Source organism: Hordeum vulgare, chromosome 7H, assembly GCF_904849725.1.
Source record: "Hordeum vulgare subsp. vulgare chromosome 7H, MorexV3_pseudomolecules_assembly, whole genome shotgun sequence".
Taxonomy (NCBI): Eukaryota; Viridiplantae; Streptophyta; class Magnoliopsida; order Poales; family Poaceae; genus Hordeum; species Hordeum vulgare.
The window spans coordinates 5,388,086-5,414,368 of NC_058524.1; the positions used below are offsets into that span (position 1 = coordinate 5,388,086).

At 42.9% G+C, this 26,283-nt stretch overlaps 2 protein-coding genes across 2 annotated transcripts; one reads left to right on the forward strand and one right to left on the reverse strand.

The window, feature by feature from the left end:
• The first annotated feature begins 10,155 nt into the window (after nt 1-10,155).
• Nucleotides 10,156-15,516, forward strand: LOC123413669 (cell division control protein 48 homolog C). The gene is made up of 10 exons (XM_045106606.1): nt 10,156-11,122; nt 12,065-12,678; nt 12,858-13,010; nt 13,270-13,386; nt 13,470-13,574; nt 13,791-13,856; nt 13,961-14,025; nt 14,104-14,305; nt 14,523-14,672; nt 15,091-15,516. The coding sequence occupies exons 1-10, from the start codon at nt 10,288-10,290 to the stop codon at nt 15,136-15,138; spliced, it is 2,355 nt and encodes a 784-aa protein (XP_044962541.1). The 5' UTR covers nt 10,156-10,287; the 3' UTR covers nt 15,139-15,516.
• Nucleotides 15,517-16,151: 635 nt separating this feature from the next.
• Nucleotides 16,152-18,656, reverse strand: LOC123407947 (eukaryotic initiation factor 4A-III; the record flags this gene model as incomplete). The annotated part of the gene is made up of 8 exons (XM_045101193.1): nt 16,152-16,363; nt 16,455-16,552; nt 16,625-16,664; nt 16,849-17,082; nt 17,437-17,577; nt 17,670-17,718; nt 17,795-17,907; nt 18,435-18,656. Coding segments are annotated over 8 exons (915 nt in total), but the record flags the coding sequence as incomplete, so codon positions are not given.
• Between the last annotated feature and the right edge of the window lie 7,627 nt (nt 18,657-26,283).

Here is a 26,283-nt window from a genome sequence, read left to right on the forward strand (position 1 = left end):
GTGAGAGATCACCTCATAATGCTACCGTCGTTCTAAGCAAAATAAGGTGCATAAAAGGATTAACATCACATGCAATTCATTAGTGACATGATATGGCCATCATCACGTGCTTCTTGATCTCCATCACCAAAGCACCGGCACGATCTTCTTGTCACCGGCGCCACACCATGATCATCCATCAACGTGTTGCCATCGGGGTTGTCGTGCTACTCATGCTATTACTACCAAAGCTACATCCTAGCAAAATAGTAAACGCATCTGCAAGCACAAACGTTAGTATAAAGACAACCCTATGGCTCCTGCCGGTTGCCGTACCATCGACGTGCAAGTCGATATTTCTATTACAACATGATCATCTCATACATCCAATATATCACATCACATCGTTGGCCATATCACATCACAATCATACCCTGCAAAAACAAGTTAGACGTCCTCTAATTTTTTTGTTGAATGTTTTACGTGGTGACCAAGGGTATCTAGTAGGATCACATCTTACTTACGCAAACACCACAACGGAGATATATGAGTTGCTATTTAACCTCATCCAAGGACCTCCTCGGTCAAATCCGATTCAACTAAAGTTAGAGAAACCGACACTTGCCAGTCATCTTTGAGCAAAGGGGGTTACTCGTAACGATGAAACCAGTCTCTCGTAAGCGTACGAGTAATGTCGGTCCAAGCCGCTTCAATCCAACAATACCGCGGAATCAAGAAAAAACTAAGGAGGGCAGCAAAACGCACATCACCGTCCACAAAACTTTTGTGTTCTACTCGAGAAGACATCTACGCATGAACCTAGCTCATGATGCCACTGTTGGGTAACGTCGCATGGGAAACAAAAATTTTCCTACGCGCACGAAGACCTATCATGGTGATGTCCATCTACGAGAGGGGATGAATGATCTACGTACCCTTGTAGACCGTACATCAGAAGCGTTTAGAGAATGCGGTTGATGTAGTGGAACGTCCTCACGTCCCTCGATCCGCCCCGCGAACAATCCCGCGATCAGTCCCACGATCTAGTACCGAACGGACGGCACCTCCGCGTTCAGCACACGTACAGCTCGACGATGATCTCGGCCTTCTTGATCCAGCAAGAGAGATGGAGAGGTAGAAGAGTTCTCCGGCAGCATGACGGCGCTCCGGAGGTTGGTGATGACCTTGTCTCAGCAGGGCTCCGCCCGAGCTCCGCAGAAACGCGATCTAGAGGAAAAACCGTGGAGGTATGTGGTCGGACTGCCGTGGAAAAGTCGTCTCAAATCAGCCTAAAACCTCCGTATATATAGGTGGGAGGGAGGGAGCCTTGCCTTGGGGCTCAAGGAGCCCCAAGGGGGTCGGCCGAGTCCAAGGGGGAGGACTCTCCCCCCCCCCCAAACCGAGTTGGACTAGGTTTGGTGGGAGGGAGTCCCCCTTCCTTCCCACCTCCTCCTTTTTTTTTCTTTCTCTCTTGATTTTCTTCTCCTTGGCACATAGGGCACTTGTGGGCTGTCCCACCATCCCACTAAGGGCTGGTGTGTCTCCCCCAAGGCCTATGGGCTTCCCCGGGGTGGGTTGCCCCCCCGGTGAACTCCCGGAACCCATTCGTCATTCCCGGTACATTCCCGGTAACTCCGAAAACCTTCCGGTAATCAAATGAGGTCATCCTATATATCAATCTTCGTTTCCGGACCATTCCGGAAACCCTCGTGACGTCCGTGATCTCACCCGGGACTCCGAACAACATTCGGTAACCAACCATATAACTCAAATACGCATAAAACAACGTCGAACCTTAAGTGTGCAGACCCTGCGGGTTCGAGAACTATGTAGACATGACCCGAGAGACTCCTCGGTCAATATCCAATAGCGGGACCTGGATGCCCATATTGGATCCTACATATTCTACGAAGATCTTATCGTTTGAACCTCAGTGCCAAGGATTCGTATAATCCCGTATGTCATTCCCTTTGTCCTTCGGTATGTTACTTGCCCGAGATTCGATCGTCGGTATCCGCATACCTATTTCAATCTCGTTTACCGGCAAGTCTCTTTACTCGTTCCGTAATACAAGATCCCGCAACTTACACTAAGTTACATTGCTTGCAAGGCTTGTGTGTGTTGTTGTATTACCGAGTGGGCCCCGAGATACCTCTCCGTCACACGGAGTGACAAATCCCAGTCTTGATCCATACTAACTCAACTAACACCTTCGGAGATACCTGTAGAGCATCTTTATAGTCACCCAGTTACGTTGCGACGTTTGATACACACAAAGCAATCCTCCGGTGTCAGTGAGTTATATGATCTCATGGTCATAGGAATAAATACTTGACACGCAGAAAACAGTAGCAACAAAATGACACGATCAACATGCTACGTCTATTAGTTTGGGTCTAGTCCATCACGTGATTCTCCCAATGACGTGATCCAGTTATCAAGCAACAACACCTTGTTCATAATCAGAAGACACTGACTATCATCGATCAACCGGCTAGCCAACTAGAGGCATGCTAGGGACGGTGTTTTGTCTATGTATCCACACATGTAAATGAGTCTTCATTCAATACAATCATAGCATGGATAATAAACTATTATCTTGATACAGGAATTATAATAATAACTATATTTATTATTGCCTTTAGGGCATAATTCCAACACAAGGCTCACCTTACACATGGGAGGACCTAACTAACACATACAAATAAAATATTGAAAAAAATAAAAAGAACATAGCGCGATTTGAACGAGTGCAATGTTTTGGAGGACGGGCTTCATAGAGCTCTTTATTTGAAAAATTCCAAAAATATGTTTTTAAGTTTTAAAAAACTATAAAAAATCATACTCCCTCCGTCTGGAATTACTTGTCATCAAAATGGAAAGAAATAAATGTATCTAGAATTAAAATATGTCTAGGTACATCCATTTGGAGGACGGGCTTCATAGAGCTCTTTATTTGAAAAATTCCAAAAATATGTTTTTAAGTTTTAAAAAACTATAAAAAATCATACTCCCTCCGTCTGGAATTACTTGTCATCAACATGGAAAGAAATAAATGTATCTAGAATTAAAATATGTCTAGGTACATCCATTTCTATGACACGTAATTCCGGACGAAGGGGGTTCATATTGACATGGATGAGTTTTACATGTGTGTAAAGTCTCACGGTAAAATACATTATAGTGTGAGCTGCACAAAAAAGTCAAATTCGTGCATTTTTATAGTGAAGAGTGCATGTATTGTTTGTCATTTAAAAATCATGATTTTGTCTTTTTTGTGCATCTCTCACCGTATGGTATATCATTTGGAAATTGTACACACATGTATTACACATCTGTATGAACACGTATGAATTTTTTTTAGTTTTTCTTTTCAAACTTTAAAATTTGATTTTTTTAAATAAAGAGTTTAATGGAGCTTGGCCTTCATTTACCATTTTCGGATTTGAACACACTACATTTCGTAAAGTAACGTGATTTTCTTTCAATTGTTTGAGGATTGAAATCTGTTTTAACAATTTTTGTAAAATTTTATGCGAATTACCTATATTATTCCATGTCCAATTTTTATATATACTTGAGATGAGAGTTGTTCAATTTGAATTATATCCAACATATAGATACAAATCCTTCTAATACCTAACCAACTTATTTTAAATAAAAATATATACATTTTACATGAGTGTTTTTTCGGCACACTCAACGATGTTCCGCCTAACGTTAATTTATTGACGATTCTGTTCTCTTCTTGTCACTACTATAAACTATGATTTACCTAGAGCTCATTAGCCTAGGAATTTCTTTGAAAAAATAAATCCCCCGTGAGTGCCACACAGAGCCTTGATAAAAACACATGGCCTCTCAATTACCACGTACATGAGCTCCTGTGTGTTTTGCGTCGGCAGCGCGCGAAATATTTTGGCTTCCCGCGCCGTTTATTTACCTCCGCGCACGTTTGGCCCACTTATCAGTGAGATATGAAAGTGCGTGTAATATTTGGAGAAAAAAAATCGTCCAAATTTCCTCCCGCGAACAAAACTTTGCGCCCAGGTCCAATTCCCTCATCCCTCTTCCGAAGGAAGCCTCGCAGATCTCAGAGAGCCCAGCACCCGTTCGCCACCAGTTCCTAGGGTTTCTCCTTCGATGTTGCCGCCGCCGCCACCTCCGGCCACCGGAGTCCCTCCTCTCCTCTGGCTGGTGACTTGAGATCTCCCTCGCCCCTGAAGCACTCCGTCCAGATCTCCCCCTCCTACCTCCCAGTGCATGGAAATCTTCCACCGATTTGCATCTCCCGTCAGGAACTTTATGTCGTCCGAGCTACCTCTCCTGCATCTTGGCGCGACTTCTCCACGGAAGCCACTACATGCCCTCCTGCCACGGGACCTGCATGGTCAACAAAGACCAACCGCTGCTTCTCCCTCCACCGAGCACATCTTCGCCACCGTCGCCGCCGTCCTACTTTTACTCCCCTCCTGAACCGAGGTACCGCTGTCCTTCCCTCCTCCCACTTTTGCCTGCTGGATAGATCCAATTATCACTTGTTTTTATGTTCCCCTTACATTCCTTGCTGCATAAATTAGATGTTCTATTTCGGATCTCAGAAGTAAGCAAACTGTAACCTGTAACCACCGATCCTCAATGACGCTTAGAAGTCATTAAAATATGATGTTGGTTTCTTTCATGTTTCTGCAAAAGTTCGAGTTCTCCCGTACTTATTAATGGATCTGTAGGTTGCTAGCATAGATCTGCTCGGTTCTTACAATGTCCATAATAAGTTGCATCATAGTCTATGAATAATGAATGCCAATAAAATTGTACAAGTGCTGCTTGTCCGTAATTGTGAGTTGCGTTGCCTCCTTGCATGTACGAGGTGCTGATAGCTTAAAGGGTTTCAGTTTTTAGGGAGGGAGAGAGATGAGGCCCTGCTTCTAGACTTTTACCCTGCTTCATACAAGGTCGGAACACTTCTAGCGAGCATGTGTAATTTTTTGATGGTTGTCGGAAACTAGGCTTTTGTAACGCGGGTTCCAATTCTCCATCTGAATTCTGGGCATAACTCCCGATCTTTTGTCAGTTTTTTTTCATCTTCAATGCATCCAAAAATTTATGCTTTGCAGTAACATCACTTTGGAAAAAAACTCATTTCATTTTCAGCAAAGGCTTGAACAGGAATTAATACAGTCATGCATGCATTTTTTAGCAAATTACGCATGCTTTTTAGCAAAGTATGCATGCAGTTCCTTTTCTTCTTTTGAAGAACAAAATGGTACATATTTTGATGCTGAGTCCACAATTTATTTTTTATATACTTATTAGTAAGTCTTGACTTCTAAATAGATGTCATTTCAGTTCGGTGAAAAGCAAACTGAAAAACTTATTTTTTCCTAGACAACAGAATAATCTCAATCACTTTAGATATAGATGGAAACATGTTTATTTAGAACAAAATGGATACATGCGGACATAAAAGGCCAGAAAAGCTTTGCCTATTATCGATAAACATTATTAATTACATATGGCCTAATTATACACGTGCAAATTGCCACCATGCATACATGCTTAATATGTTATCCTATGCAACATACCTGGCTACACTATACTCATGTTATTAATATATTGTACTATTTGAACGTACGACATCATGCCATATTTATGTTAGCTTAATTTGGAAATCACATCGACGCCGGAGCGGGTCATGCCCTAAGAGGCCGAGCTCGACGCGCTGCTCCGTGTCAATAGGCAAGGACCGATGATGTGTACGCGGTACCTGCACCAACACGTTAAGTTTTTTCCTGGCTGCTTGGGAGTTCTATCCGTAATTTTCTTTGGTCTTGCAGAAACTGGCGTAGCCGCTGTACCTTGAGATGCTATTGTAGCTTCAGATGCTGGACTGGAGCAAGTACCCTGAGGATAGCAACTACGGTGAGATGTGGAAGATCTTGTTCATGGTAGCATGTCATTTAGCTCAACCCAGTCAACTTTTGAATAAATCTTGAGCTATCTGAGTTGATCCATGCTTTGTAAGAATTTTGTGAATATATTTGTGAAAGTATATATTGATTCTATCATGCACACCATGCATTCTATACAATTCTATGTAAGTGCTAGTGATTGCAATAACATTCAATTAATGATACAATAATATCAAGTGCTTATCCTTTTTTGGTTGTTGTTTTTAACTTTTCTAGACACATGGATGAAAGGATTAATTGTGATCAAGCGAATGGTATGGCAGCGAGGAGTACAACTTCCAGTTCAAGTTTTTGGCGATGAGGGACAAGTATGAGAAAGGGTGAACATGTATGATCACACATTACTTCCTTTGCATTACTCCTCATACTATATCTTGTTTAGACGCACATTTCTGACTTTTGAGGCAAATGCGTGATGCAAATACTGTTATCTCTACTACTACAGTAACCAGTTTTTGAACTTGGGATTTACCACTAGCTCTATAGTCTACAACGGCAAAAGGTATCAATGATGTGCCATGATGGTAGTAGTAATATGATCATGTATGCCAAGAAAAAAAATGCAGTGGGATTTAATCTCTGAATCAACTACTTGGTTACAAGAAACTATTATATTTTCAGACTTCAGGATACATATAGTTGCTCAATTTATTTTAATGAATACTGAAAAAATTGATGAGCTATGAACTGAACATAAGTAATAGTGTTGCTATTGGTGTACTACCTGGTTCAGAGATGTTAGTTTTCCCCTCCCATTTCATACCATTGCTCGAAAGAAACATGTAACCTACTCTGAGAAAAGTAGTGAAATAGTGTTGCTAGGTTGACGATTTACTACTTGGAAAATATGTGTTCTTGATATGTGTGAAAAGTTGGATGCATCCCCAGTTTTCGCATCATCATTTTCTGTACAAATTTAAATGTTCCGTAAATGACACATGCCTTTTACTAGTATATAATGGGGGCAACTTGTCTTTAACTAACGGTGGTGAAGTGCTAAATGCTTTATTGTTGACATATCTTGATAGGAGGCACTGTCGAAATATTTTTTGTTTGCTATTGTGTGTTTTACTTTTATTGTTTAAATAAGATCAAGTGATCATCAAAGTACAAATTTTTAACTAAGTGCTTGCTGCTATTCGAGTTGGTCTTTTTCTTAAGAATCATGAATCTGATGTATGTCATAGTTTTAGTGGATCTTTGAAGCTCACTACAAATGAACAAAACAGATTTTTTTTCCTTATGTTTTGACTTCATGCTCAATGGCCTAATTTATTCTTTAAATTTGCAGATGTTTTGCATGAGTCACTATTTGCCAAGAAGCAGAATATTTGAGGAAGAAACTGCTTAAACTGATGACATATTTGGTGGCATGGGAAATTGCTATTAGTTAGTTTGTATGATTGTTAGTTTTATTTTGTCAAATGTTGTGTTTTGGTTTGTAAAATCATTGTAACATGAGGCTGATTGGCGGCAATGTGATTTGCTCTTTTCTTGGAAATGAGCAGACTTGTTAAATTTTACATGGCAAATGGAACTTGTGGGTTGTGCTTACCCGCCATGAGAATTTTGGCCTGGCCAGAATGTGAATAGAATAAAAAAATCTTAATTTTGAATTATGGCCTGGTAACAAGTATGTTTGATTAAATAATTGGGCCGAAATATTTTTAGGTTAAAAATATGGCCAAACTTATTGGGCTTGGCCCATTCAAACGACTATGGGGACTCAGCCACGTCAGATCCTTTGTGTTGTCCATGTCATCAATAGTGCCACGTCAACCTTGATGCCATGTGGATTATGCCACATCAGATCCCATGTGGTTGAGACGTAGGAGTAACGACCAAAGTTTTGGTCATTGGTTCTATGACAAAAACATTTTGGTCATAGGTTCTATAACCAAAAATTTAGGAAGGTCAAGTTTGTTCATTTTTGACGGCCAACTGTTGACCTTCGAAATTTGGTCATAAGAAGGTCATAAATTGAAAATAATGGCAATTCTTTGACCAAAATGATGGGTCATTAATGAACTAATTTCTTGTAGTGCCAGGTCGGGTTCCCATCGTCGACTTACTCGCCGGCATCTCGTCGACCCTGTTGTCCTCAACCCGCAAGGCTGCTCCACCCGTCGTCCTCGTCCCCTGAGATCTCTTGAGTCCGTCTGCCGCCATCACCACTGCCGCATCATCCGCCGCCACCACCACAACCGCATCGTCCACCTGCCCATAGGGCCACCCGCTGCTGCCGACTTCTTGCACGGGGCTGGCGTGCGGCGGCCTAGGTCTCGACGTCGGCAAACCTTGCGTGGTGGACTCCGCTGCTGTCGGCTTCTTGTGCGGGGCTGGCGCGCGGCAGCCTGGGCCTCGACGTCGGTGAACCTTGCGTGGTGGACTCAGACGACGCGGGGAGGAGGGCGCGGCAAAGAGAAGGCAGGCGGAGGCCAGAGAGAGCTGCCGGTGGCGTCGCCTCGGAGTGGATAAGAGAAAGGGGATGACCACGGGTTAGATTGGATAGGGGGTGTTGTTGCAAAAGTGAAATGTTATCTCATATGAAAACAGGATTGCGGGTTGATTCCTAGAAAACAGGAGGGTTTTTATGCAAAACTGGCACAACGGGTTTTCTGACAGAAATGATAGCCTCTTTATTATTAGGTAAAGATTAGGGGAGATATGATCATACACACTATTCTGAACGCTGTTGGTGCGTCCCGAGCCATTCATGCATGAAGTGAATGGTCCTGGTGGTTATGGGTGGCGGTCCAGATGGTGTGTGCGGGTGCACGTGAAAAAAAGGGCGCATGGGGACATGCCTCTGAGCTGGTTCGCTTGGTTTGAGGTGATGCATCCTGTAGTGCCTTAATAAAAAAAATAACGGTCGGTTTGGTTGTTAAATTTGTCAGGTAGAAAAAATGTACTGCGTATTGAGAAAAATGCACTAGAGTTTGGGGATTCGAAAAAAAAAATGTTTTTATACGATGTGTACATGGTGTTATATAAATCTAAGCACATTTTCTATATACTTGGTTAACTTAAATATAATTGACTTATGGTGTATGACTTAGAACTTTAATTAAATTGAGACGAAGGCGTAGAAGTGGGGGAGGTCCAAACTTCAATATAACTCACTCGACATTTTGTGGTGTAGTGATCATTGGAGCGACACTCCTATTATTTGTGTGTTATTTTTTAATTCATTGGGTCGAATGAATTCAAGATAATATTGCTGGGCTTGGTTTTTCCCATATATAAGTATCCTGGTTTATATTATACTTTTATACAGATTTGAGTTGGTAGTATTTTATTTACCACTCAAGTTAGTAGGAATCAAATCAACCATTTCATGAAGAACAAGTATTTTTCAACCATTTCACTTTTTCTTAAGCCCCATGTTTTCCCTTCATTTGAAAAGTACAATACCTCTCTCTTCAAGATATGGTTCCCTCCAAAATGCCCGCGAGCCATCCAAACAACCATGTTGCACATTTCCTTTGTTTTAGCTTCACACTCCCTCCGTTCCAAAATAAATATCACTGCTTTAGTACTAAATTTATACTAACTTAATGCTAAATTTGTGACACTTATTTTGAGACAGAGGGAGTACTATCTAGCGTTTTAAATAGACCCTTAGAAACTCCGAAGCATAGTATTCACTTATTTTCATTGTAGCTTAATTTGTAGCTAATATTTTTTTGAAAGAGTTCATCTCTTCAACTATCATGCAGCCAAACAATGCATGATATTAATTCCCGCATTTTCACGGCTCTTTGTGAACATAATACAATCAAAGTCGCTCATCTACACGAGCATACACTCATCCTTATGAATATATGCACGCAAGACCCTATCTCTATAAGCACCTTCGAAAGACTGAGTGAGCATATCATATTGAAATTTTACTAAGTCACCATAGACGCCTCGCACTCGATGGAAATATCTCCTCTCACTGAACGAACATCGCTGGACGTCTAAAATAAATAAATAAAAATAATAATACGAGCACCAACTATCAAATTTAGGACTTGAACCCTGACGGGTTAAAGATACCATCGTCCCATAACCATCCAACCATAGGTTTGTTCACGTGGCTCTTCCACATCAGAAATAACAATAAAAAAGTGCGCCATTCTTGCTTCCGAGTCCCCGAGGCCCAAAGAAGATCTCAATCATGTACAGAAAGGTTGTCAGTATTATTTCACCAAAAGGGAGGGGCCTTTGATGATATTTTACCTTAGACAACATGACAGCTCCGTCTCCTCCTACCCTTTGCCGCGCCAGCCAGACCGCCCGAGCCTCCCCACCTAAACCCTAGCCGCCGCCGCCGCCGCCACCGCCGCCGCCGATGGCGAAGCGCCCGCGCAACTTCCGGGCGGTGCGGTCCAACTCCTTCGAGTCCTACCTCCGGCGGGTCATATCCGAGGCCGGGCTCGCCGTGCCGGGCTGCTGCGCCGACGACGTCGCCGCCGCGCTCCGCTCCCGCCACCCGGACCTGCGCCGCAAGCAGCACGCCCCGCTCGTGGCCGCCGTCCGCCGCGCCCTCCTCACCATCCCCCTCGCCCCCGCCCCCGGCGCCGGCTCCGACTCCGACATGGACTCCCGCGCCTCCTCCCCCTCCTCCCGCCGCCGCCACCGCGCCCACGCCACCGCCTCCTCCTCCACCTCCTACTCCGAACACGACGACGACGACGACGACGCCCCCTCCCCTCCCCCCGCCTTCGACGTCACCAAGGCCATGCTCCGCACCCGCTACGCCTCCCTCACGCCCAGGAAGGAGCCCGCGGCCGCCGCCGCAGCCGCAGCAAGCCAGCAGCTCGAGATCGAGCTCAACTCGGAGAAGCCCCGCCGGCGCGTCACGACCGATGGCGGCGGCGGCGGCGGCGGCGACCCCAAGCAGGAGGCAGGGGCCAGCGAAGGAGGCGGCGGCGGAGGGGCCAAGGGGCCCAGGTTTTCTGATCTTGGGGGGATGGAGACGGTGATTGACGAGCTGATGATGGAGGTTGTGGTTCCCCTGTGCCACCCGGAGCTGCCGCTGCGGCTCGGGGTTCGGCCTGTGGCAGGGATTCTGCTGCACGGGCCGCCGGGCTGCGGGAAAACCACGCTCGCCCACGCAATCGCCAACGAGACTGGCGTGCCATTCTACAAGATATCGGCGCCGGAAGTCGTATCTGGTGTCTCTGGTATGCAATCTGATTTGATTCATTGCGCTACAATTTGCAGATGCTCTGAAATTCTGTGTATGCATATGCAAATTAATTTGATATTTACCCATCATGTATCGTGCTTGAAACAAGTGAAATGCAACAGTATTTATGGAGTGATGATTTTGGAAATGTTTCACTTGGGGTTCAACTTGCAGAATACCAAAGCCCATCCTTGGTCAATGAGCAAAATTTATACGTACGTGTAACTGATGAACTCTATAGATGTTAGTATTGTGTAATTCAAGCTTGTCACTATATTCCACCTAGAAATTGAAACTGCTGACACATGATAGCTAGCGATCGAGTTAGTATTGTGTGCGAGTGATCTTTAATTCAATATATCTTATGTTCTACTGTGAAATTGGTTTTTACTGCTTTGAATGATTGAACTTAGTTGTGGTAGTGAAACTCCCTCCGAGGAAAAAAAGTTGTGGAAGTGAAGCACGTGTCCAAGGCTCCAAGGGTTGCTTTATGCATTGCCATTGGCCAATAGTTGGGCAGATATTTCTCAAGAACTATATAGTGTTTATCAGGGCATTATACTTAAAAGGGTAGTGCACGGCTTAGATACATGGTGAATAGCCGAGAGCTAATTTTATGGATCCATCTTCCACCTGCCTGGATTAAGTAAAGAATATTTTTTTAGAGGTGCTTTGATGCTCTCCTGGGAAGTGAGAAGATTATTTTTAGCATATCAGTAGAGTACAATTTGCAACCACCACTTCCCAGTACTAGCGAAATAATAACAATACTGCTTCATGAACTGAGCGTGAAATTTACACTGAAGGAGTGCATACATGCACTGTTCTAAGTTGTCTCATTCGCCTTCAATGGTTTTATATTCATCTCTGCTCCTAGTTAAATTTTATCTGTCAGACCAATTTGGACGTTCGCCTCATAATTCTTGTACTCGTGCAGGAGCTTCTGAGGAAAATATCAGAGTCTTGTTTAAGAAGGCGTACAGAACTGCTCCCTCAATTGTATTTATAGACGAGATAGATGCAATTGCGTCCAAGAGGGAGAATTTGCAACGTGAAATGGAGCGGCGGATAGTTACACAGTTAATGACATGCATGGATGAATTCCACCAGAATGTTGGATCGGATGGTGGTGACTTGGACTCGCAATCATCTGAAAAGAAACCTGGCTATGTCATTGTCATCGGAGCTACCAATAGGCCTGATGCTGTTGACCAAGCGCTTCGGAGACCAGGGAGGTTTGATCGAGAAATATCTCTTGGTGTTCCAGATGAGATTGGACGGAAACAGATTTTGAAGATGCTTACTCAGAACCTAACACTGGAGAAAGACCAATTTGACCTGTTCAAGATAGCAAGGGCTACCCCAGGATTTGTTGGCGCAGACTTGAAGGCATTAGTAGATAAAGCAGGGAATCTGGCAATGAAGAGAATAATTGTTGAAAGAAAAAAACAGAGTGGTGGGGGTGATGTAAACAGCAAGCAGGACTGGTGGAGACATCCTTGGAGTGAAGATGAGATGGACAGCCTGTGTATTACTATGGATGACTTTGAGGTAAGCCATACATGGTCATTTTTTCTTTCTTCTATTAACCAGCTGATATCTGATCATACATTATATCATTTTCATTGTCTGTTGTGTACCATGTTTCCTGTCCTTTTGTCCTCCTCTGCTATTAGTTTTTTAGTAGTGTGTTCCATCTTTGACGTGCTTTCTTACTTCAATCCCTGAAGGAAGCAGCCACAATGGTTCAACCATCATTGAGAAGGGAAGGATTTTCTTCTGTGCCTGACGTCACATGGGAGGATGTTGGAGGTCTTGATTCGTTAAAGAAAGAATTTGACCGGTGCATTGTTCGTTGTATCAAGCACCCTGAAGTTTATAAGGTAATCACATGGGCTGCATTGTACACTACTTTCTTCTGTCTGTTACGTATTATCTGGTCAATTGGTCATCATAGTAATTGGCAGCTTACAAATTTAAGCCATTTCTGAATTTGTACTGAAGGTAGTTCATAGACATCTGTGGTTCTTATTTGGATTTTATAAGGTGTAACACTTCATGAATGCTTAACATGCTTAATTTTGTTTCCTAAAAATATTTATTTTGGTGTTCATATTCTCCTTTTGCTGTCTTCCTTTCAAGGATTTCGGAGTGAACATGCAAGCTGGGTTTTTGCTGTTTGGACCTCCAGGCTGTGGGAAAACTCTAATAGCAAAAGCAGTTGCGCATGATGCAGGGGCAAATTTTATTCACATTAAGGTAATTGATTACATTTCCGTATTTTTACACTAATTTCTATCGTGTATAGACTGCTAAGATGTTCTTTTTTGCTGGAACTTTAGGGGCCTGAGCTACTGAACAAGTATGTTGGGGAGAGTGAATCAGAAGTAAGGAAAATATTCACCCGTGCAAGGATTAACTCCCCATGCATCCTATTTTTCGACGAGGTATTTGTTTAGCTGTTTGCCTATTGTGTATTTATTCTTGAGGAAAACCCGGTAGTTGCTTAGAACAATTATGAATACTTGGTTATCTAGCAAGTTGCAGCAAGTAGTCAAGCAACTTGCAGCAAGTAGTCAAGCAAATTGTACCTGTTGGGTGTGAAAATGGGTTTCCAATTATACCATGCTCAAGTGAAGTGTTTATTCCATGTGACTTGGCAGATAGATGCTCTGACAACAAAAAGAGGGAAAGAGGGAGGATGGGTTGTTGAACGCCTCCTAAACCAGGTTCGAGCGCTGTCTTGGTCACAGATGTTTCCAATAGAGATTCTCCAACTCCTTTTCTTTTATTTGTCCTGTGTTAATCAATAATCAAAATGCTCTGTTTGCAGTTACTTGTTGAACTCGATGGTGCAGATCAGCGTCATGGTGTTTATGTTATTGGAGCTACGAACAGGTACTGTCAGCTACCGCTTCTTTGTACATGCTTATACCTGAGTGTAAGATTCATACTGCTGCTTTATTTCTGGTGCAGAATTGATGTTATAGATGAGGCTGTTCTACGGCCTGGTAGATTTGGGAAGAAACATTTTGTACCTTTACCTGGTGCTGATGAGCGGGTTGCGATATTGAAAGCACATACTGAAAAGAAAACTCTCTCGGAAGATGTTGATTTGGAAACAATTGCACGTCGAGAGGAGTGCAATAATCTCACTGGTGCTGACCTGGCATCACTGGTGAGCTTTCTGATTTTTCCTCGAGGAGTCCCCCTGCTGTTTGAGTTTAGTGAAAGCTGCGCAACTGCTTGCTTGCTTGCTTATGTTTCGGGGATGCTTCCCAAGCTCAACGGAATATCTGTATCAATAGAAGTGTCCATCTGTTTGCATACAAAGCATCTGATTTAGGAAGGTGCAAAATGGAACTAACCTGTTTGAGCATGCCTTCCTTGTTCAGGTGAACGAAGCAGCCATGGCAGCGTTGGAAGAGAGGTGCGAATTCCTGGCGAAAGGGGACTCGTCAATGAGTACTGACTTGACTAATAAGATAAAACTGCAGCACTTTGAGCATGCTCTATCTAAAGTAAAGCCCTCAGTATCAGAACAGGTACTGTAAAAATGCTACAACTTGTTGATCTTACGCTAGTACTCCCTCTGTTCACAAATATAAGATGTTTTAGATATTTCAATATTGAATATGAACTACATACATACTGAAATGTTCCACTGTGGTTTATATACATCCGATTCACAAAAGAGTTAGAACATCTTATACTCCCTCCGTTCCTAAATATAAGTCTTTTAAGAGATTTCACTAAACGTCTACATACGAAGCAAAATGAGTGAATATACATTCTAAAGTATGTCTATATACATCCGTATGTAGTCCACTGGTGAAACCTCTAAAAAGACTTGTATTTCGGAACGGAGGGAGTAGTTGTGAACGGAGGGAGTACTCCACTGTGGTTTATATAATACTATCATACCACCAACAGATTTACATCTCTTGATGTTCTTGGTTGCAGCAAAGGAAACACTTCGACGCGCTGTCAAAGAAATATTCAGCCAACTGATCCATCGCCGTGCTTACAAGGACCATACTGTAGCCTTGTTTCTACTTCCCCTGTTCCAAAATAAATGTCTCAACCTTGTACTAGCTCTAGTATAAAATTGTACTAAGCCTCTAGACAATTATTTTGGGACGGAGGAAGTATTATTTTTGCTCATACCATAGCTTGGTGTAGAGATTGCGTGTGCTGACCCTCTACACTAAAGCTATGCAATTTTGGTAGTGAGGGACTTGTTTTCGGTGTTTGGAAAATATGAACTCGTTATGCTTGTTGTACGGCTTTTACCGGTGCTCCGTCCCCTTGTAATGTTTTGAATTGAGAAACACGGAGAAACTTTTTGTGGACTGAGCATTCTTGATCAATGCAGAATTCTTTCTCTTATTGGAACCTGATGCTAAGGCTCAGTCGGGGCTTTTTGTCGATAGATGCAATGAACTATGATCGTATAAATGGCACGAGCAGGTTCCAGGTGAATTACAGTAGAGGGCAGACCAACCACCGGGCACCACGTTGAAAATCTGAAGTGTTTCCTATCCAACTTTCATTTATTATTGTGTAACAAAGAAAAGGTGGAAGCAGAGTAAACATCATCGATTGCAGTTATAACATTCCAACCAACAGTATACCCCTCCAGAGTATGCCAAATGCGCAGACATAAAAGATGGATGCATGGGACACTATTTATTTTTGGCAAGAATATATTGAAACATAGAACATGAGATGAAAAATGTGTGAAATATATTAATAATAGCATGTATTTTCTCAAAGGATAGTATAACAAAGCTACACCTGAGGCGCACCGATTCCAACATAGCTGCAGCATTTCATGTCAATACCAATTGAGTAGATGTCCGTGAGTAATTTTCCACTGCTCAGGAATGAGTTTTATTGTCGTACTAGTCTGAAAATCTTCATTCCTTATTCTGAAACCTAATTTTAAGACAAATCCACAAATGAAGGAGGCAAAGAGTAAACAAGAGAAATAGAAGTACATAGAGTCATAGACAGATAAAGACTTTTAAGTAAAAAGAAAATGGTCCATTTCTCAGTAATTAGAAGTAATAAACATCAATCCCATTATTCTGAAACCTAATTTTAAGACAAATCCACATATGAAGGAAGCAAAGAGTAATCCCACAAGTCAAAGTAGCACCAATAGAAATAGTTAGTCCTGAAGGGTAACAGTAATTTCAGAAGCGGATTGAAACTCTCATAATATCTCGGAAACCTGCATTGCGAAACAAAAATCAGTTTAGATCACAAGCGCTCACTGTATTACTAGCAAAACAAATTTTAACTGTTACAAAGAGTTTATTTACATGTATTGGCATCTCCGCAATGACGAATCCACCGGTTTCTTCCAGAGACTTTAGAAGAACTACCTCACCACCAACAACCATATTAATCGCGATTCCATCTGCACGATCATAGTACATCAATTACATCAGCACTTCCAAAAAGCGGATCAACTGATATTTTTTTAAGTTACCTGTTGCCAAGCATGCCGATACACGTCTCAAGTAAGCCTCCTGAAAAATTCAGGCACAGACATCAGGTAAGACGAGATGATCTACAAATTAGAACCAATGGTGCACAACGAAACAGCATGAATGCATGATAACACCGAAAGTTAAAATTACCATAAACAGCTAAGCGTATTTGGGCCATAGAAGTCCTGAAGGTAAATTATCATGAAAAATTAGGACTGCTCACCTTCTTTGTAGGCAATTCATAGTTTATCAGCACACGAGACATAAGGGGAGCCTCTCCCATCGCCGCCGAAGGCAAGCAAGCATCAGTTACAACTGTAATATTTAGCTTCAAGACCACACTTTCAGGTTTGGGACTTCCATCAATAGAAGCAGCTTCAATCTGATTCCGCTGTATTGCTGCCCGACGGGATTTCTCAAGAACAGATGCACGCTCAACTTCATCTTGATCGCTGTACTGTGTACATAAATCCACACATTGATATTATTAACTAGCAAAAGTACTTCATAGCAAGGATCATGAACAATCAAGAGAACCTGAAACAATGTTCATATTATTATAGCAGGGGTAACAGGAAAGGCAAGAAAGCCAGGGATCATTGGGATAAATAAAAATATCTGCGGTTGCACAATCATAATTCCTAGATGAAGGTGTCAATACTATCAATGTTTTCTCTTGAAGAATTAAGCAATTAACAGTGCAAACTGTGTATATCATACACTTAGCTATCCCACAGTTGTCAATGATGCAACCACAAAGTACATCACAGAACTGAACATGGAAATTGGCACCCCACCAACTTGAGCATACCAGCGGTGACAAGGACACGAAGGGGAGGTTGGCAACAGCAGCACAGACAGCATCTAGCTCATCCCGGGATGAAACACATATGGCAATGGGCACCGAGCCGTGGCGATCATATACAACACCTAGGAGCTCCAGTAGTGTCCTCTGCACACAAAAACCAACCACAGATTCCCAAGAATAAATATATGGTTCAATGTGCCCAAAAATGTACGTTAACAGGGATGTTGGACACGCACCATCTTGAACTGGAGGGGGTCAACGGCGAGGTAGAAATGGCGCCCGGAGCTGGGGATGTTAAAGAGGATTCATAAGTAGGACGGAATGCACATGTGGCAGGAAGACCAGGGCCAGGGATTATCACCTTGGGTGGGGTAGGGTCACCGCCAGGGAGCTAGGAGACGTCATCCCGTCCAGAGAGGAAATCGAAGCCGCGGTGGTGGAATATTCCTCAGCAAAGAACAGCAGCGCAACCGCCTAACAGAGAACAGAATAAAAAAAGTAAGGGGCTGCAGCTCTACTTTTCCTTGCTAAGCTTAAATCTCGCAATGATCTTCTGGAAATAACTTAATAGAGGTGCATAGATGGGAATGATGTGTATTAACCGCATGGTACAGATAAGCCGAATGGAGGTGCATAGATGAGAATGATATCGGAGAAATCGCACACAGCTGAGAGAGCATATATATGGAGAAATCGCACACAGATATCGGAGAACTCTTATTTATCGGGTTCTCTCTTGCTCAAAGCCTGTACCAGCATCTACCGAACCATATGATAAATATTTGCTTTGATGCATACACGGTGACCAAACCAAACCAAGCAGGAGCAGATGTTGAGCATTACAAAAACTAATCAAGCAGTCACAGAAATTTAGCATGCAAAGCTTCAGGTGTTGAGCATTACAGATTGATGCAATGAGGCCCATATATATTGGTACATTTTCAGGTAGAGTCATATCCTCTGGTTTTTATTTTATCTTCTGGAAGGGATGGATTGATTACCAGAGGACGACGAGGTCGAAGAAGGTGGCCTGTTGATGAGGTCCTCGGCGGAGCGCGCGGGCGGGGGCGCCGGCGATGGTCACCGGCTGAGGCTGGAGCTTCAATCCCCCGTAGCTGTCTAACCCGCGGACGGCCGGATGCGTTCGGTGGTGGGGGCGACGAGGAAATCGGGGCGGGCGGCAGCGAGGGTGGGATAGGCGGCGGCGGCGGCGGCGGCGACGGTCACTGGTGGGCGGCGGCGCCGCCGCAGGCGAGAGGGTCACGGCCTGGTGGTAGGAGCCGCCTGGGTCGGTCCTCTTGGGCTTCACTCTGGCTCCAGCCCATGTAACACACTTTTGTCATACCCCCTTGGCTTTAAAATAAAAGTCTCAACTTTATACTAATTTAATATAAATTTATATAAAAATTAAGATATTTATTTTAGAACAGATGAAGTATATTTTATCAATTCAGAAGAAGAAGATTTATCTTTAGGGAAATGATTGTCATCATTCATCGGATCCACAATTTTCGTTCGTCATCTTGCACGATGTGTCCGTGGACCCGTGCACTTTTCCACTCCTGAAACAACTCCCAGTCCCGCTCTCTTCTGTTTTGCGTTATCTTCTTGCCCCCGCTACAGATCAGGTCGAGGCGCGGGCAGCCGACTGCGACCACCGCGCACACCCGACGGGCCAGCGCCACTGTTATCGGCGAGCATGCTGAGGTTAGGTCGCCGTGGATGCACGCCGAGATTCGCCCATCCCTCTACAGCCTGACCATCGCTCGCCGTGGATCCCTCGCCGAGATCTGTCCACCGTCCGTGATGCATAAGTTGCAGTCGCCCGAGCGCCGCTGCCTGTGGATCTCCGCCGCCAAGCGCCTCCCGACGACCAGATCGACGAATCCGGCAAGATCGCCACTTAGTCCTAGCACCAAAACGAATTGTGTTAGTGTGCGATGTGATGTGATCAGTGAGTTGTTACTATTTTCGCAACAAAGGTCTTGCTAAGTAAAAATAGATGGAAGATGTGTTTGCAAGTATTGCAATAAGGGTTTTGTTGCATAAAATTAAAGAAGAGTAGATTTTTCGAACAAAGGATTGCTGCAGAAAATTAGAAAAATTAGGCGGATGCCATGAGAAAAAAAGAGAAAGTTTCTATAACACGGTCGTTGTTTCCTCAATACAACCATTATTTCAAAAATTGTTTCTACAATACAGCCGTTATTTCAGGAATTAATGAGTGGGAAAGGATACAAACATGACATGCCAAGAGAATGATCTACGTCTGCCTGCGTGTAGATCCAATGGCTAGCGAGGTGGCTGACGTGCGCATCTGCCGGTGGACGCCTAGCATCCCCCTTACCTTTAACATGAGACGGAGGCAAAAACTAGTGTTAAAAGAGCGTAAATCTTATCTGGCTGACTTCCCTGGGAGGCCATCCCGAGCAAACGCCCCATCACCGCTGCCCGAATCTCAACGTAAGGTAAATGCCACATCGGATGGGTGGAGACATTTGTTTTCTATCAATTTCCACACGAATGCTCGTTTTTTTGTGAAAAACGTTTAAAGGTTGATTTTCACCTCGCTGTAAAGCTCCTTTCCCATGTGACTCGTATCATGTGGAGTCCACCCATAGCTTCTCGTCCCTAGCCTTATCTCCTCCTTTTCCGCTTGTTTTTGTTCCCGTCGCCCACCCCCACTGGTGCGGCCTCCTTCCGGTCGCCACGGCGGCGGCCGCCCTCACGCTTCTCGTCCTCCTGCCCACCTCGCCACCAAGGGAACACGTCGCATTCCTCATGTGCACGGCCATTGCCGCGCACCCGCCCCCGCCTCCTACGCGCACCCGTGTGCCGACCACCTCTCCCTCTCGCTCCATCGCCTCCGCTCCGTGCTCGAGTCCGACGACCTCCCCGCGGCACTCCACTTCGCCTCCACTTCGCTCCAGTACCAGCATGACTGCTCCCACCTTTGGCCTTCCCCACCTTCCCCTCCCGCTCGCTCACCTCCCACTTCCTCAACTCCCTCACCCTAGAGCTCGTTCCATCGCCGACCACATGGCTCATGGGCACCGTCCCACCGATGGTCTCGCTATACTGAAGCTTCGTGCGAAGGCCATGCTGCAAGGGAGATTCGAGGCAACCCGTGCAGCGATGGAGCACAGCCATGTGGTGGTAGCGCTGCAATGGAGCTTCATCGGAGCATCACCAGGTCGTTAGGCTGCAATGAAGCTCCGCCGATGCCGCATTGGAGCATCGCCGGTGCTGCAATGAAGCTTCACCGGCGTCGTCGGTGCTCCGTTGCAGCTTCATCTCACTCTTGAGGGTTGCTATGGAGCTCCGCCAACGCTCGATGTTGCCATGCACTTCACCTACAACTACCGCAGCAACGCCAGATCGGAGGTTCACCAGCCAGATTGAACGGCAGGGCAGGTGGATGATTTTTATAGAAAATCATCCGCCTGATCCGTAACAACTGCCTTTATTTTTTCTTTTCCAAAAGATGCGTCATGCGCGGGACGAGGTCTCAAGTTCGAGACCTTTAGTGAGAGCGCGGGGGCTTTTAGCCATTGGGCTACATAGGCGGTTCGTGAATATTTTGTTATTTAATTCATCCAAATTTACTGTTCTTTTAACTTTCTCACATGGCAGTAATATTTACAGAAATAGTAACACCCATATGTGTGGGCTGAGGCAACATGATTCACACGCCTTCGTAACCATCAACAGATTTGTTTTTTGTTTTTTTGGACTTAAAAATATTTTATCTTTTAAATAAAAATTCAATTAAAAATTTGTTTTCATCATCAAATCTGTCTCGACAAGATCTTCAAAACTAGATCCACATATTGATATGTTTGGACAACTTTTTTTGGAGGCCACAAGTTGCCAAATGTTTAAATTGAAGTTATCATAGTGTTTACAATAAAGTTGCCATGGCACGTGTAATCTTGTTTTTCTTCTATATTTAAAGCAACCATTGTATTTCAACTACTTTTCATGACAATTTTTATTAATTGACCATGGAAAAATATGGTAATTTACCACGGAAAATTTAATTCATGGATCATGACAGTTTTTAGTAATTCATCATGTCAAATTGAGTTTATAGATCATGTCAATTTTATTATGTTGACCATGACAACTTTAGTATATTGAGCATCAATTTTTTTTTGTAGGAACCATGACAAATTTTAGTGCATGAATTATGACAAATTTAAGTAATTCACCATGGCAATTTATTTTATAGTTCATGACAAATTTGAGCTAGTGACCATGCATTTTAAAGTAATTAACGGCATATTTCTTTTTTTACTTGTGAACCATGTCAAAATTATTCCATGGATCATGGAAAATCTTAGTAATTGATCATGGCAAGTTTAGTTTATTAATTTCTATTTTTATAACATCTCAAAGTTTACTTTAAACATAGAAGAAAAAGTAGTTCAAATATATCATGGCAACTTCAGTGTAATCAATGATGGCAATTTATATGCAATGGACATGACAACTTTTAACCCCCCAAAAAAGTCGTTAAAACATATCAATGTGAGACCTAGTTTTGAAGATCTCGTCACGACGAATTTAATGGTGAAAACGGGTTTTCAATAGAATTTTTTATTTAAGAGATAAAACATTTTTAAAACTGAAAAGACTAAAGATTTTGGATGACATCATCAGCTTCATCACTTGTGGATGCATGCGATGACGTGACGTAACCTGTGATCATTGGGTGTGTGGGATGTTGTGGCTCCTACAACAAGTGTGGGTGTTATCGTGACCCTTTATTTATAAGAGGATGGTATTTATGATTATAGAAGGGATGTCATTTTTACTATAAGAGGACGATTTTTTAAATTAAAATAGGATGCCATTTTTAATTATAAGAGGATGGCACATCTATTATTAGATGATCGCCGTTTCATTTTGTAAGAGCAACATTGTTTTATAGTAGAATGTCATTTTTTATATTAAGAGGATGGCACTTTTATTATTAAATGATCGCTGTTTTATTTCGTAAGTGCATGCCATTTTTTATAATAGGATGGCATTTCTATTGGTCTGACCTGTGATGATGAAATTTTTATTATTTAAGAGGATGTCATTTTTATTTTAAGAGTATGCAATTTTATTTATAAGATACAAGGATAACATTTTTATTTTGTAAGGGCATGTCATTTTTTACAATAGGATGGAAATTTTATTTTTATGAGGATGGCAATTTTATTATATAGGAGGATGGAATTTTTATTATAAGAGGTTCACATTTTTTTAAGAGGATGGTATTTTTATTATTAGAGAATGTCAATTTTATTATACAATATGACAGAATTCTTATTATAAGTGGTTGGCATTTTTATTGTCAGAGGATGGTATTTTTTTATTAGAGGATGGCAATTTTATTTATAAGACATGCCATTTTTTATTTTAAAAGAGGGTGTGCATTTTTATTATTTATAGGGTGGCATTTTTATTATTTTAAGAGGGACAACATTTTTAATATTGAGAGGGTGGAACTTTGTTACTGCCATTTTTAATAGCGGCATGTTAGTTTTATAAAGTAGCATGAATTTTTTTACTTTTCATATCATGGCACTGATAATTTGATGTTTTTTCTCAGTTTAGCAATAGAAAGAGAAAGAGAGAAGATAGTAAAATATAACACAGTAATAGCCAACTATATAAGAGAATGGACGCTTGGAGGCTGAGCTCCATGGAGGGCAATTTTTTTAAAAAATTCAAATTTAAAACTTTTCACTTTCAAAAAATTCTGAAAAATATGCATGTAAAGAAGGATGTTATGTGTATGTGTGTAAAATTTTAGGATGAAAGACCTTGAAATACGATCTGCACAAAAAAGATAAATTCATGGCCTGAAACGATGAATAGTATCATGTGTTAAAAAGCCTTAGATTTATCTTTTTATTCAACCCTCATTTTAACGTATTTTTTCTAAAAATTTACACACATATGTGTTACACCCTCATTTATATCTGTATTTTATTTCAAAAGTTTTTAAAATGTAAAAATATGAATTTTCATGGAATTTAAATATTAAGTTTAAAGGCCTCCATGAAGGCCGAGCTCCAAAAGCACATTCCGACTATATAACCCAGATTACTATATGAATGGCATTGCAGCTTCATATAGCCATCAACTAGCTATATTATTAGCCATGCTTTTATGGTGTTATATATATGGGAATGAAAATATTTCTGATACGTATCCGTCTAATGCCTTACTACTCCATAACAACTAAGAGGATATACCAAACAATGGTGTAGATCCTATTTTCCTTTTCAATATTAAGTATTTTGGGTTTTCAATAGTTTATTTTATCATTTCATGCATTTTATAAATGCGAAAAGGATAACTTATGTCTCGCTGAAGAACGACCATTACTGTACCTCCCGCCCTGGATGTAGAATGGGAGGTAGGCTAGTTTCGGTTCGTGGACAATGGCGTCTTCTTCTGGCGAGATTCGCTCCAGGGGTGGAATAGGTAGCCTTGGCAGCGCAAGTGGTTTCATCTCGGGTAGTTAATTCGTACCCGAAAATGTGTCCCACCGAATTGTGTTGTTCTTTTTTCTGTCTGAGGTCGTGTTTACTGGGTTTGTTTTCGAGTTTGTGATCTTTTTTTGTGGGTGTATATCACTAGGTGGACACTTAACGAATGAAGAGGATCAATAAAAATATGTCATCGGTGAGCGTATGGAGGCGTGTTTCCGGCGGATATGTTTTTGATGGATTTGTTCAGATCTGGCCATAGTTCGTCTATATTTGTGTGTCTTTGGGTTGGATCCTTTCGATCTACACTATTGTTCATCGACGGCGGTCCTTGTTCTGGTTCTATAAAGCCTTAGCACAATAATTTCATGACTGTCTACTACCATAAGTTTTATTCGGCTCTGACGAGAAGGGACAATGACGACGGCACGCTTTCAGCTAACTTTAGTGCTTGTAGTCGTCGTTAGGTGGTCTACAGATCTATATGTAATTTTTTATTAGCCATCGCCGCGCTGTATCTCCCATCCCACCTTGTCATCATCGTCATCGCCCTTCTCCCCCTCCCGTCCGATCGTGTACGCGCTGCGGGGGGACAACCAGCGCTAACCACCCTCCCTCCGATGGATCCCGCTCACTTCAGCTCTCTCTTCTCCTCTTCCGACCAGCCACAAGCTAACGCGCACGACAGTTGTTCGAGGAAATGTCGCAGCGAATCCTCTCCCTCCAAGAGCTCCATTTGGACTGGATCCAGCTTTTCCTCCATCGCCGGCTGCATCCAACACCAATACATGCTCTGTCCATTCTCACACTCAGACATAACTTGTGCGTGCTCCCTCCTCCCCTGTTGTCCAGTTCAATCTAGTCCCGTTTCAGGCTAATACCCCCCAGACACCATCGCATGACACGAGCTCCTTACACCGTAGCCCTCCATGAACCGAACGTAGATCAGATTGACGATCACACCTCCTGGCGCACCTCCCGGCGTCTAGAGCCTTCGGGTCAGTTCTCAAAGTCTCTGTACCGGTCCATAGTGGCCACCCCAGCCCTAGAGCCCTTTGAGTTCATCTGGTCGATAAGGCTTCCTCTGAAGATCAGGATCTTCATGTGGCAATGGATCCGCGGTAGGACCCCCTTCGGAGTGGAGGTGCTTAAGCGGCATGGCCCGGGGCGATGGGATGTGCCCCCTATGTGGGACAATTGAGGACTCCAACCACATATTCTTCGCATGCGTGACTGCCCAGTTCCTATGGTCATGCCTACGCGGGGCCATCGTTGGCCGTTGGTGTAACACCAACTTCCCTGATCTTAACACCGGGATCGAGGCCTCCCCCCAACCCACGGTATGCACACTAGGTGGCCGGTTATTGGGGTCCTCGTTTGGATGTTGTGGACGGTTAGGAATAAGCTTGTGATTCAGCGTGTTCCTCTTCGCCGCGCAACTGATGCCGTGTTCAAAATGTGTGGTTACTTGCAGCTCTGGCGGCCGCTTAGTCGCACCCATGACTAAGACGCCATCAACTCATTCACTGCTGATCTCTAGACGATGGCCCATCCGCCGCTTCCTCGTCCACCACCTGAGCCAGATTAGCTCCTTCGCTTTGCGTCATGTCCGCCTTTGTTTTTTTGTTAGGGCTTGTTGATCTGTGCCCTTTGCAGAACCCTCCCGTACTTTTGTTGTGTGTGTTTGGATCTATTTCTTGTTCGACTTTGTGGCCATGATGGTTTGCTTTATCTATAAAGCGGGACGAAAGCCTTTTTCGATGAAAGATACAATGCGTGGGCTGGAATTGGTACAAAACTTTCATATGCCGGGAGATGAAGGAGCTACATTTTATCAAGAAGCTCAAGGAAATTCGAATGGATGGTGAAAGCATCAATAAGATGAAGGTACAGTTACACAGCCAATACGTCAGTTTGAAGCAAATTAGCTCATGCATTTCACCCCGGACAGTAGACCCAATGTATTCTGGCTATGCTGCTCATGTCCTGGTTCAGATTACACTGCTCGAGTCCAGTCCTTGTAGTGTTTACCCTAATTACTGTTCCTCTCCGTGTAATCTATTTCCTTAATTTCATCGGTGTGCGGGACAATGCCTCTGCATCTCTAGCTGGTTATGTGTATCTGTGTGTTTGTTCAGTTCTCCACTAAACTTGAGTACTTCATTCATCCATCCATCCATTTGTAACCAGATGATGTTTTCTATATTGAAATTGTATCCGATTTGTATCTCTGCATGTTACTTCTTGTATGACATCATCGTCTTGGATACATATTATAAGAAATCGATAAGAGGCTTCAGTTTCATGAGAAAGAAGAGGAAATGTTTGTTTTCACGGGTTATGCAATTTCATACCACAACCT

Bases quoted from the DNA above. Each gene is read 5' to 3' on its own strand.
- LOC123413669 (XM_045106606.1), top strand. From the start codon at position 10,288: ATGGCGAAGCGCCCGCGCAACTTCCGGGCGGTGCGGTCCAACTCCTTC. The intron at 11,123-12,064 runs GTATGCAATCTG...GTACTCGTGCAG, and splicing joins AGTCGTATCTGGTGTCTCTG to GAGCTTCTGAGGAAAATATC. The intron at 13,575-13,790 runs GTATTTGTTTAG...GTGACTTGGCAG, and splicing joins GCATCCTATTTTTCGACGAG to ATAGATGCTCTGACAACAAA.